This window comes from Physeter macrocephalus, chromosome 5, assembly GCF_002837175.3.
Source record: "Physeter macrocephalus isolate SW-GA chromosome 5, ASM283717v5, whole genome shotgun sequence".
NCBI lineage: Eukaryota > Metazoa > Chordata > Mammalia > Artiodactyla > Physeteridae > Physeter > Physeter macrocephalus.
The window spans coordinates 454,915-466,471 of NC_041218.1; the positions used below are offsets into that span (position 1 = coordinate 454,915).

At 55.5% G+C, this 11,557-nt stretch overlaps 1 protein-coding gene across 1 annotated transcript in view; it reads left to right on the forward strand.

The window, feature by feature from the left end:
- Window positions 1-1,572: 1,572 nt before the first annotated feature.
- PTPRN2 (protein tyrosine phosphatase receptor type N2) overlaps window positions 1,573-11,557 on the forward strand; it is a gene marked incomplete at its 5' end in the record, with an annotated part of 716,488 nt that continues 706,503 nt past the window's right edge. The window contains 1 exon segment of the mRNA XM_055084697.1: window positions 1,573-1,614. Within this exon segment, the coding sequence (XP_054940672.1) occupies window positions 1,573-1,614 (42 nt within the window).

Genomic DNA, 11,557 nt, shown 5'->3' on the forward strand with positions numbered 1-11,557 from the left:
CAGCGTGGCTGAGGAATAAGCCTCTTGGAGCCTTTCTCAGACGTGTCTGGGGCTGAATCATCTCAGCAGTGCGTCCGCTCCGGGAGGCTCGTATGCTTTGAGGGGAGAGCAGCATGCTGCTAACACAGGTCTGGCTGCGGAGAAAAATGCAATGAACAAGTCGTGCCCTGAAAAGCCCACTCGCCAGTGCTTTTCCCCAACCGGTGGGCCACCCTTTGTGGGGTGCAGCAGGAGGAGGAAAGGGTGCCGTGGGACCACGATGGATGGTGGCGGCTGCCGCATCCTGGGGAGGGACGGTGTCCCCACAGGGTGCACAGCGCTTTCTCTGGGGGGCGGTCCCCTGGGCCGTTGGGCCAAAGAGAAGATAAAACTCCCCACCCACCTGCCTGCTAGGCCAGGAGACAGGAGGAGGAGGTGCTCTCGGGTGCTGCGGCACGGAGGGTGCCAAGCAGGGTCGGGAGGTGGACGGGCCTGGGGTCTGTGGGACAGTCAGGCCCAGTGTTCAGTTCCACATGCAGGTGGGCTGGCCGAGCGGTCACCCCCAGCCCCAGCGTCTGGGCAGCCCAGCCTTGTCTGGGGTGGGGAGGCCGCAGGAAGCCTGCCTGGATGAGGGCCCGGCAGGGACCAGGGACGGGCGGGAGTAGGCACAGCTGACCCTGGGGTCAGCCACACCAGCCAGCAGAGAGGGGTGACTGAGGGGATAAGCCAGGGTAGGATGCGGGGGACACCCAGCTCAGCCCCGCACACGCACACCCCCCATCTGCTGAGGGACCCCGCGCTGTGCCCAGGTCTTTAGGGAGTGGAAGTCTCCTGGGGAGGAATGCAAGGGCCCCAGCGCCCCTTGCTGGACACTCGGACGGTAGCCTGTGGAGGGCGGGCTACAGGGAGCAGGGAAGGACCCCCACTGACCCCACCTCAGGGAAGGGTCCCCACTGTGGAATCCTGGCCCCGCTGGCTGGAGCTCAGGGCCGCAGGCCCCGCCCCCGCTGACCCCGCAGGTTAGGCTCCTCCAGCCCCTCTTTCCCAGACTGAGGACCCCCACACCCGCAGACCCTGCGCGGCTGCAGCCCCTTCCTGGGGAGGCCCGCACTGCCCGCTGCAGGTGCGCTTCCGACTCAGGCCGTGGGCCGGCGTGGGGTACGGGGTGGGCGGGGGCTGGGCGCCCGCAGGGGCGGAGGGGTCGAGGAAGCCATGGGACGCAGGCGGACCAGGGAGGCTCGGCGGCCACAGGGCAGCAGGAGGCCAGGGGCGGGGCACGGGGGGCTGGGCGCCCGCGAAGACGCGGCGGGGTTGGGGGCCAGGAAGACCGGAACACGTCTCGGGGCCCGCGCCCCGCGGCGGGGCGGGGAGGGGGCGTGGCCGGCGGGCGGACGCGCGGCGTGTCGGGGGCGGAGCCTGGGCGGGGCCGGGCGTGTCGGGGCGGGGCCGGCGGCGCTGTCCGGTGCTGAAGCCGCGGCAGCGCCGGGAGCGCGGGGAGGGGCGGCCGCCATGGACTGAGGGCCGCCGACATGGGGCCGCCGCTCGCGCTCCTGCTGCTGCTGCTGCTGCTGCTGCTGCCGGGCGCCCCGCCCGCCGCCCCCGCGCCCCGCGCCCGCCCGCTCCCAGGGCTGCTCGGTGAGTGGGGGTCGGGTCTGGGTCGAGGTGGGGGAGGGGCTCCCGTATGACTGAGGGGAGCGGCGGAGGGACCCGAGTGGGGGCGGGGGTTCTTGGTGCGAGAAGGCGGTGTCGGGGGCGCCTGGGAAATGAGGGGAGGGGGGGGAGGAGGTGAGGGAGGGCCGCGCGAGCGTCGCGGGTCCGCCCGCGCTCCCCCTCGGTTTGCGGCCCCCGGCGGGCGCGGGGCGGTGGGAGCGCGCTCTGCGTGGGCGGGGGGGGAGGTGAGGGAGGGCCGCGCGAGCGTCGCGGGTCCGCCCGCGCTCCCCCTCGGTTTGCGGCCCCCGGCGGGCGCGGGGCGGTGGGAGCGCGCTCTGCGTGGGCGACCCCGCGTGGTCGTGCCGCGTGCGCCGCGGGCCGCACCGGAGGGCGGGCGGGGCGCCCGGGGGCGCGCGGGGCCTTCGCTCCCCCGGCCTCGGTCCCCCGGGGGGTCCTCCCCGCCCCGCGCGGCCTCCTCCCCGCCGCCGGCGCTCGCAGTCGCACGGACATTTTCCTCCCGTGACGGGAGTGGGGGGGCGAGGGTGGGGGAGCGCCCCGAATCGCCTTCCTGCAGGCGTGGCCTTTGACCCTCCGCCCCGGGAGCAGTCGGGCCCCTCCCTCCCGCCGCGCTCAGCTTTGTGTGCAGGAGGCCTTCCACCCGCCGGCGTGCCCGCGGCTTCGAGGCCGGAATAAACGCTGCCGCAAGACTGAGCGCAAATCCAGGGCCAGGGGTGGTGGAGGGGGCCTCGCTCCGGCGCCCGCCGCCGCCTCCTGCCTCTGGTCTCTTTGGGCTTCGCTGTCCCAGGCAAACGGAAACTGCAGCGAGCGGTCTCCCCAGACTCCTCGCTAATGCGGCCACTTGCCCTGAGTCCCTCCCTGCTTTCCGGGTCTCCACACGCACTCCCTGGCCTGGTGGGCAGCGTCCTGGCCTGGTGGGCCGCGTGGCACAGTTGGAGGCAGAGCTGGGTCCAGGAGGAGGTCCTCGCCTGCTGGGGTGGAGTCCTGGGGTGGAAGACTATGTCTGGTTGGCCACATCCTGGGGTCCTGTTGTCAGAGTCATCTCGGGCCCTGGGGGCCGCTCCATGCACAGGTGAGCCTTGCCAGGTGAGCCCTGCTTGGGGAGGCTTCAGGGCCCGGCTCACTCTGCCCTGAGCTCCAGGACCTTGCCCCAGATCAGCAACAAAGGCCTAGCTGCATGCTGGTCTGCTTTTGCTGGGTTGTGTTCCCTCCTTTGTCGGGCCGGAACTGGCATATCACCTCACGTGAGAGCTGTTTGCTCAGCTCGCCAGACGCCACCCTCTACATACACACACGGTCAGGGAGAGCCAGGGTCAGCTGACACTGGCCACTCAGTGTTGCAGGGAAGGCAACAGCTTCTACGAGATGAGGGGGAGGCTGGTCCTCGACTACTCTCTTTCCATTGTAATTGCCAGTTCATAGCATTTTTCAGAAATCGTAGAGAAAGGAGGAAGTGGGGAGGGGGGTGGTAGCTGAGGCAGGGAGCAGGGAAAACCCAGGGCCGGACACATGTGAAGAGAAGAGAATCGCTAAGCTGCCCAGGACTGCACTGCCCGACACAGCAGTGGAGTTCCGGCTCACAAGCAAATCACTGAGAAGGGGTGACTTATTCTCCCTCTGTTCACGATGTGGCCCAAGGGAGCCTTCTGGATGCAGTCTTGATGTGGGACAACATTAGGGGCCTAGACATTGTTAGAACTGTCTCAGGAACTCCAGGTGATCCGTTTAACCTGCTGTATCCAGGGATGATTGGACACTGCCATGGCAGTGTATACAGGTAGTGAGATGGAAGTGTGGTCTTCCCATTTGGGGCCCCAACCTGGGGTTGCATGTAGCCGTGTCTACCTATGTACGCACCCAGTGTTCTGTTCACCCAGCCTTATGTCCGTGCGCCGTCCTCACCCAGAGGGCTGCTGCCTTATCCTCAGGATTCACGTACACAGTCTCCAGAAAGTGCACGGATATGCTACTGTTTTTCTCTTTCTCAGCCATCTGGATCTTGTTTGTTAGCGGTCACACCAACTACAGTGTTCCAAATAATGATGGACAGGGAAAGATGCACCCAGAGACCTTAGATCTGGCCCCAACCATGTCACTTGTACCTATTTGTTTATTTAGCTCTTCACACTCAACTTCACGTTAAGGCCTGTACAACACATGGTTCAAGGAGATAACACGTTTTTGCTCCTCACTTGCACCATAAAGTTGTAGGTTAGAATGAAGTGTCAAATGTCACCAAGACCTAAGACCAGTTCTTTTTGCACCAGATGCCTTGCTTGAGCGAGGGGCCTCTTCACATTTAGACAGTGAAGGAGCTCTTGTTGAAACCCTGGGTTGACAAAACTACCATGTCTGAGTTTAACTCCATTGCTCTGAGCCACATGCCGTGGCGAGGCCTTATTTCCACGGCAGCCGATGGCAGCTTCCCACTGACAGTGGATGTCGCACCTCTCCCTTTCTCTTCAGTGCACCTTTTCCACCTTAATCACTTTAGCTTCCTGACCTTGCACCACCCATTCTGCCCATGCCTTTCTGGTGCAAAAGGCTCCCTTATGGCACATGGTGTCTCATTGTTTGTGACACTATTATCAGAGCTGAATGGGGCAGGAAGAAGGCACCCCTTCTCAATGATATGACAACTTGTTTGTAGCTGGAACACCATTGCTGTGTCGGGCATTGCTATGTCGGGCAGCTGAGTGATTCTCTTCGTGTAAGTCCATCTTTGGGTTTTCCTTCTCCCTCCTCTGCCTTTCCCTGTGATTTTACGACGTCCTTTTGTTCAGGTGCTCAGTACTTTTTCCATAAGGCTGATGCGAACGTGAGCCTTTTGTCTTTAAGCCATTCTTCAGTTACAGGGAAGCCAGTTTGTGAACCTGCTCCGGCAGCCTCCACTGCCGGAGGGCAGTCATGTTAAAGATCCTCCTCTTTTGCTAAAGAAAAATGAATTTCCTTTGCCAAAGGACAGAGTCAACCTTTCGTGCAAATTTTGCTTGGAGAATCCAAAGTCAGACCTACCCAGTGCACCTGGCTTTGAAGATGGGCGCCTGTTTCCTTTTTCTCCTTTGTTTTTGCTTCTCGATTTGCCCACACGCATTTTTCATTCACTAGTGAGCCCGCAAGGAGCTGAGGAGAGAGCTGCTCGGAGCAGGAGTCGGCTTGCTTTGTCACCTAGATGGTTTGATGTTTACTTTTAAATCAGCATCCTTCCTGCCACAAAAGCACAAATCCATCTTTTCTTCTTGGGGTCCGGAGCTGTTGATTTTGTTGGTTGTATGGTGATGAGCGGCCTGCCCCTCCCCCCGAGAGAGCCCTGCTGCCTTCTCTCTGGCTGTGGCCTCTCTCTGCCTGTTGTTTCCTCCTCCTCCTCTGGCTCCTGCAGCTCAGGTGCTGGTTGATGTCCCCATGCAGAAGGATTGGGGCACAGGGAAAACCCCAGGCTTCCGGGAAAGGGAGGTGCCAGACAGTGGGCTCACCTAGGGTGGAACTGTGGTGCGGCTGTCTCCTGTGTCCAGAGACGGCAGTTAAATGTGTCAGACTCAGGAGGAATGTGTAGGAATTACAGAGGTTTTTAGATGGCTTCCTCTCTGTGCTAAGCTTAGCTGTACATCTCAGCATCTTGCATCTCTTCTTTTAAAAGCTGATCTCTTTTTGCACCTGGTTACCAAGATCACCATCAGTGGTACCCACCAAGGAGGTGCAGGGGGTGTGCTAATTTCGTAGTAGTCTGCTTTCTACTTTCCTCTCGGTGGTGGTGCTGGTCTCCGCTGATAATTTCTATACGCCATGAAATGTGCAGACTAGTTGGATTCCTGGCTTCCCGTGAAGAAGGGCTGTAGCAGCGCAGTGAATCTGCAGCTCAGGCAGGATGGAACCCTGGGCTCATCACCCCAGGGCACATGTTTTGATGAACTCTGTGGCAGTCATTGGTTCTTTTATGTGATAATAATTTATGCATTCTGAGTTTATTTTGTTCTGTGTTTTACATGCGATATTACCTAACTTGAGAATGCAGTTATTCATCCACTTTTCTTAGGATTTTTGAAAGTTAGGAATATGGGGTGAGGAAGTGGAGTGAAGTATGGAGAGATGGGGTCAGCTGAGCTGTCATTATGCATGGTCTTACTAAAAAGGGTTTCCATTACCACGACCTCTTGGAGCATTACCTTAGAATTTCAAGATATTTTATGAAAGGGTGTTTGTAACTAAATGTGATCCAAACTAAAAAGAACCCTCTGGCTTTGGGTGGTAGATATTTAAGATATGCCTGGTTATGTGCAAATATTGCTAGTTTAAGTATTCTTTATGTGTGGAGAGGCAAAAAAAGGCTTAAGAAGTGGACAAAAACGGTTTTCATCTAGCTGTATCCCGGTAGACGCAGGCCCGGTGAGGCTCAGCTAACTAAGAACCTATCTTATCTCTTCTGACAAGACGTTCCATTTCCTGAGAAAGCAAACAGTTGAATTCATGGCAGATAACTCTCTGTGCCACATAAAAGCACCTGGCAGCTGTTTTCACATTAGTCTAAATTGACCTTCGTAAATGTAGACCCAGCTGGACATATTTTTCAAATCTTGGTTGATAGGAGGCCAGAGAACTGGAGGAGCAGAAAACAGTCAATGCCCTTTTCTGCTGGCTGGAAACAGAGTTTGTGGAAGGAAGAAGGAAACTTTTTCTTTTAACTCGTGCTCTCTCTAACAACTTGGCCATGATCACTACTTAAGTATCTAGGGCAGGAAGTGAAAAGAGGTGCGGTTCTCCTGGAAACACTCACGGTCACATGTTAAGTGACATTTTCGTTTGTTAGTTGTGGTAAGTGGGTGACTCCCATGTTAGCCGGAGAAACTGAACTTTGGGCTAGAGGTGCTGACGCGTGAAACATCAGGTCCTATAATACGGCCTCCGTGTGTGATGTGCAGAAATAAGGAAGCTGTTGAGGGTTTTGTGATGATCACTTGGCGTTAACTCTCCTGTGTGGAGGTGGGTAAGAGGGCATTTGGTTTACTTATTTTGTGTTTATCTGTTCTCTCCAGTCGTATTGACTGTGATTCAGAAAACACAAACACACGCCCTCTCAGCCTGTGTGACTAGTACTGGTTTCCGTGAGGGCAGTTGGAGGGTGTGATGGGCTGGAGGGGATGAGCTAATAGTTATAAAACAGATTGGGGTGATTTCTCTTTTTAATTTAATTAAAAGTGATCACACAGTGAAATGGAGTTTTCCTTTTGGTATATGGTTCTACGTATAGATTCCAGTGACAGAAGGTAGCACAGTTCCATAGCCCTAGCACTGCCCCGTGCCCTCCTCCCTCTGTCCCTTGAACCCTGGCAACCCCTGGAGCACTCTACATGTGGTTACGTGTGAGCCCCCGAATAGCTTTGACAGCTAAGCGTTTCTATCTCCATTTCACAGATGGGAACACTGAGACTTGGAGTGGCTAAGAAGCACGCTGTAGGACACCCAGTGCTGGGATTGGGTCCGGGGTCTCTGACCTTTTCCAGCAGATGACCCCGGGATGGGGCAGGGACACCTCTGTAGGATGCAGGTCCCAGCAGAAGGGTTCTATGTGCTGTTAGAACTTGTCCCTCCAATTGCAGAAGAACAAGGACATCTGGGGCGGGGGACATTGATTTTCCATGTTGGGAGTTGTTCTGAGTGTCAGGTTCAATTATTTGGTTAGCTGTTCTGGGGAATTTTGATGTTTGGCAATGGATGACTTGTTTCTGGACACCTTTAGCCTTCCCAAGGTGGCAGGAGTGCAAGTGCCACCGTAGCATTCACAGATTGATGTGTCCATAAACTCTGTTCAGAATGCCTCTGGGTTTCCATCAGATTTTTAAAATGTAGTAATACAAACACCAAAGAAGCTAGCTCTCATTTGAGACTTCTTACACCAAACAGTGTACTTCAGAGTAAGGCATGAAGGAGGAATTACTTTCATGAGAAAAACTTAAGAGTAGGTTCAGTCTAAGCTTGACATTTAGAGTGGCAGACAGGCAAGGGATGGGGGTGTTCTGGTCACTCATGATTCTTTCCTGAGGTGTGCTGGCAGGTAAGAGAATGAAGCTTCCCTCATATGACATGAGCAGTCTGTGTCACCGCGTGGTCCTAAAAGCCCATTTTGCAATGTCCTATGTACAGTACAAAGGGTGTGTTTAGAAGTTTGTTAGGCGGCAGGCATTTTCCGAAGAAAGGCTGACCTGGCTGCCATAGGGAAGAGGACTTTACATTAAAGTGCAAGTCAGTTCTGACTCTAGCAGTGAAATATAGTCAACTTGTAAATGCACGGAGCAGCCACTAAAGTTGGCCCTGGGAGGCTGATGCTTTTTCCATCTGGGGCTGTGGCTTTAATCCAGCTCAGAGCAGTAATTAACCTGAGGTACGGCTTGAAGCCAATTCAGTGATATGTATGTTCTCTGAAATAGCTGGTATTTTAATGGCACCAGACGAGGCAGACCAGCGAAAGAAAGCACAGTTTCTCCATGGTGGGTGGGAATGGGAATCTGGAGAAGAAGCGGCGCAAGTTGCCATCCCCCAGCCTTCCCCTCTCAAGCCGTCTTCTGTCCTGCAAAGGCACGTTGCTTTTACCGAAAGATACTTCGGGTCTTCTTGAATCTCCTTTTCTGTTTTTGCCTGAAAATAGGCCGAGGTTCAGATCACCAGACTTCCATCTGAGTTAAGTGTTGCCTAAGCAAAACACAGGGAAGTCCCAGGGTCAGTTCCGGGAGACCGGGGCCCAGCCTTGTGACTGAGCCTTCCCCAGCCTCATACCTGTCTCCCCAGGGCGTCCTGGTCCCTGATGCCATGACATGGTCCACGTTGAACCAAGAGAGGGTTCTAGTAGTTTCCAAACACGTGGTGGGGACTGAGTGGATATGGGTCCAGGACACAAATTACATGAGAAAAGATACCATTTCGGGGGGCATGTGACTGACTGAGAGCCTGCCTCATCTTTCCATCTGGTAATCTTTACAGTTTGCACGCACAATAGGAGTCAAGAGAAATGAAAGTACTTCACCTAAACCACTCTGAATTTATACCACGAGAAAAATACCAAATTCTTTGTATTTTTGAGAAGATTTCATGAGATGGTGGGAGAGCCCTTGGTAATGGCAGTCCTACTTGTAACCCTACTTGTTTTTAGAAGCTCCAGTTTTCTCCAGCTTGGTGGCCAGACAGGGTGGAATATTGTTATTATTGAAAACAGTGTGACTTTGCTGAGTCCCAAGTCTCAGCTGAATTGACTACTGAGGTTTTTGCAAAAGCATTACCATTTAAAATAGTAATATTGGGACTTCCCTGGCGGCCCAGTGGTTAGGATTCCGTACTTTCGCTGCAGAGGGCCCGTGTTTGATCCTTGGTCAGTGAACTAAGATCCCACAAGCCTTGTGGCATGGCCAAACAAAAAAAAACCAAAAGTCATATGATTTTTTTTATAAGCATATTTTAAAAAGTCACCAGCCCAACTAGAATACATTCCTCATTATATTGTAACAATGAGAACAAATAATGGTGATAACACATCTGCAGGTTATGTCATCCCTTCAAAGAGCTTAAGGCCCTTGAATAAAAGAAAGAGGGCTTAAATAATAGTCATACGAATTCTTACACGTTTGAGTGGAGAGTGTAATAAAAAGGGATGGTCCATACTCTTTTTCAAACACAGTAAACACTTTCTTTTAAATAATATTTAACTATTTGATATTTGATAAATGCAGAAATCAGAGCACTTTTGGGGGTATATTTGACATGCCTAGTTGGCACTGTTTTTAAGTGTCTGGATTTTTGTCGCGTCACCGAAGCATAAACATGTTTGACGGTAGAGACTGAAGGCCTCACGTATCTTGTAGAAGCGTTGGGGGTCACACGCAGCACTCGGGACCCAACTTGCTGAGCATGTCTGCCTTCTGTGCCTGACACAGGATACGGCGGCCGCCCTGCGAGGGCACCGCACGCAGCGTCCACGGCAGCCCCGCAGTGCCCGGTTCCCGTGGAGAGAGAGCTCCCCCAGCGCGGGGCTCCCCCAGCGCGGGGCTCCCGAGTCCACCACCGCCTGCGCCGCTCGCCTGGGGATGTTCTGTGCCGCACGGTCTGTCGGAGAAGAGGCCGCCGCGGTGACGGTAGCGCGCAGCGGGGGCCTTGCTGCCCCCGGGTCCGACTCCGCTGTGTCTCTGCTGTGGGCCCTGGGCTCAGGCCTTCGGATTTGGGGCCCGGGGTGCGTGGTCCTGGCACCACCAAGTCCCCTCTGGTGTCCGGCGGTCACTGCAGGCTGTCCCTCTCTGCTTGCCTGTGTGGCTCTGCGGGCCGCCCCCCCTCCGCCCCCCACTGTCCTGAGGGGAGCCCGGTGACTCTGGCCGGTGGCCTGCCCTCTGAACTGCAGTTTGAGGGGCGAGTCTCGCCGCCCCGTGTTGGGCAGGCCTGGGGAAGGCAGGGTCTTCACCTGCGTGGGCTGTGGGATTCCTGCTGCGAGGTATCTGCTGGGCGCTGGTCAGTGCCCCGTTCCTGTGCTTTGCTCCCCAGTTCACCCTTTCTCCCCGCAGCCTTTCTCTCGGAGGAAGGACGCCGGGGACGGGCGCTTCCCTCGCTCTCGCCTGCTTGTCGTCAGGCTCCTCAGGTTCTGGGGTCCCGGCCCATCGGTGGGGCGGTGGGAGGTTGGTAGCCGAGCTGGCTGTCTTCCACCTGCCTGACCGTTTCTGCCAGGGACGAGCCCCGGGGCCCTGCGGGTGAGCTCGTGTGGCCCGTGGCTCGCCGCCCCGCCCAGAACCCTCCCCCCAGGAATGTCTGGCTTTGCCCCCGTCCGCGGTCCCTGGTCTCCACTCTGGGAGCTCACTCCCAGCCCTCTCCGGGCTGCACCCCTCTCCCGTCCTCGCCGGGGGTCCGCCGCGCGTCCCTCCCCAGAGGAGGCCCCAGCGCATGTCTGTGGGGAGGGGAGGCAGAGGTGCCAGCGGGGTGCCCCGTGGGGAGCAGACGGCGAGGCTGGGGTCCTGGTGGAGCCCTCCTGGGGGGACACGCCCTGGGCCTCGCCCAGCAACGACTCCACGTTCTTCGCCCAACTTCTGTGTCACACCCAGGGCCTGGAGTATGCTTTAAAAAAAGGCTTTTGGCAGAGTGTAGGTGGAATAGGGAAACTGTGGTATCAGAAGCCAAGGCTTCCATCTCCTGCAGAACCAGGTGTGGGCTGGATTCCTCTCTGACAGGAGCCAGGCAGGATGCCTGTGCAGGGCGGCCCAGCCCCCGGCTGTGCCAGCGTCTGTTTCCCCGGTAGTGGCCATGCCAGGCCTTCGGTCTCCTGTTTGCTTTTGTCTTGTTTGGGGCAAGCACTTCAAAGGGCACGTCAAGTGCGGATGCTGAAAGCCCAGAGAATGCTCTTTTACATGAGTTTTTCATCACTGGGAGTTTAAGGCAGGAGGAAGCATTTGGATGACATGAGTAAAGAAACCTTTTTTAAATGGAAAAATTATTTTTCAGAATAAAGATTAGATTCTTAGTTTAGTCTACTAGGAAGCCAAATCACTTGTTTTCTATCTGTGACAATTTTTTTTAAAAATTTTTACATTTTATTTTATTTTTTTATACAGCAGGTTCTTATTGGTTACCCATTTTATACACATCAGTGTATACACGTCACTCCCAGTCTCCCATTTCATCCCCCCCACCCCCCGCCGCTTTCCCCCTTTGGTGTCCATACGTTTGTTCTCTACATCTGTGCCTCTATTTCTGCCCTGCAAACCGGTTCATCTGTACCATTGTTCTAGGTTCCACATGTACGCGTTAATATACGATGTTTGCTCTTCTCTTTCTGACTTACTTCACCCTGTATGACAGTCTCTAGATCCAGCCACGTCTCTACAAATGACCCAATTTCATTCCTTTTTATGGCTGAGTAATATTCCATTGTATATATGTACCACGT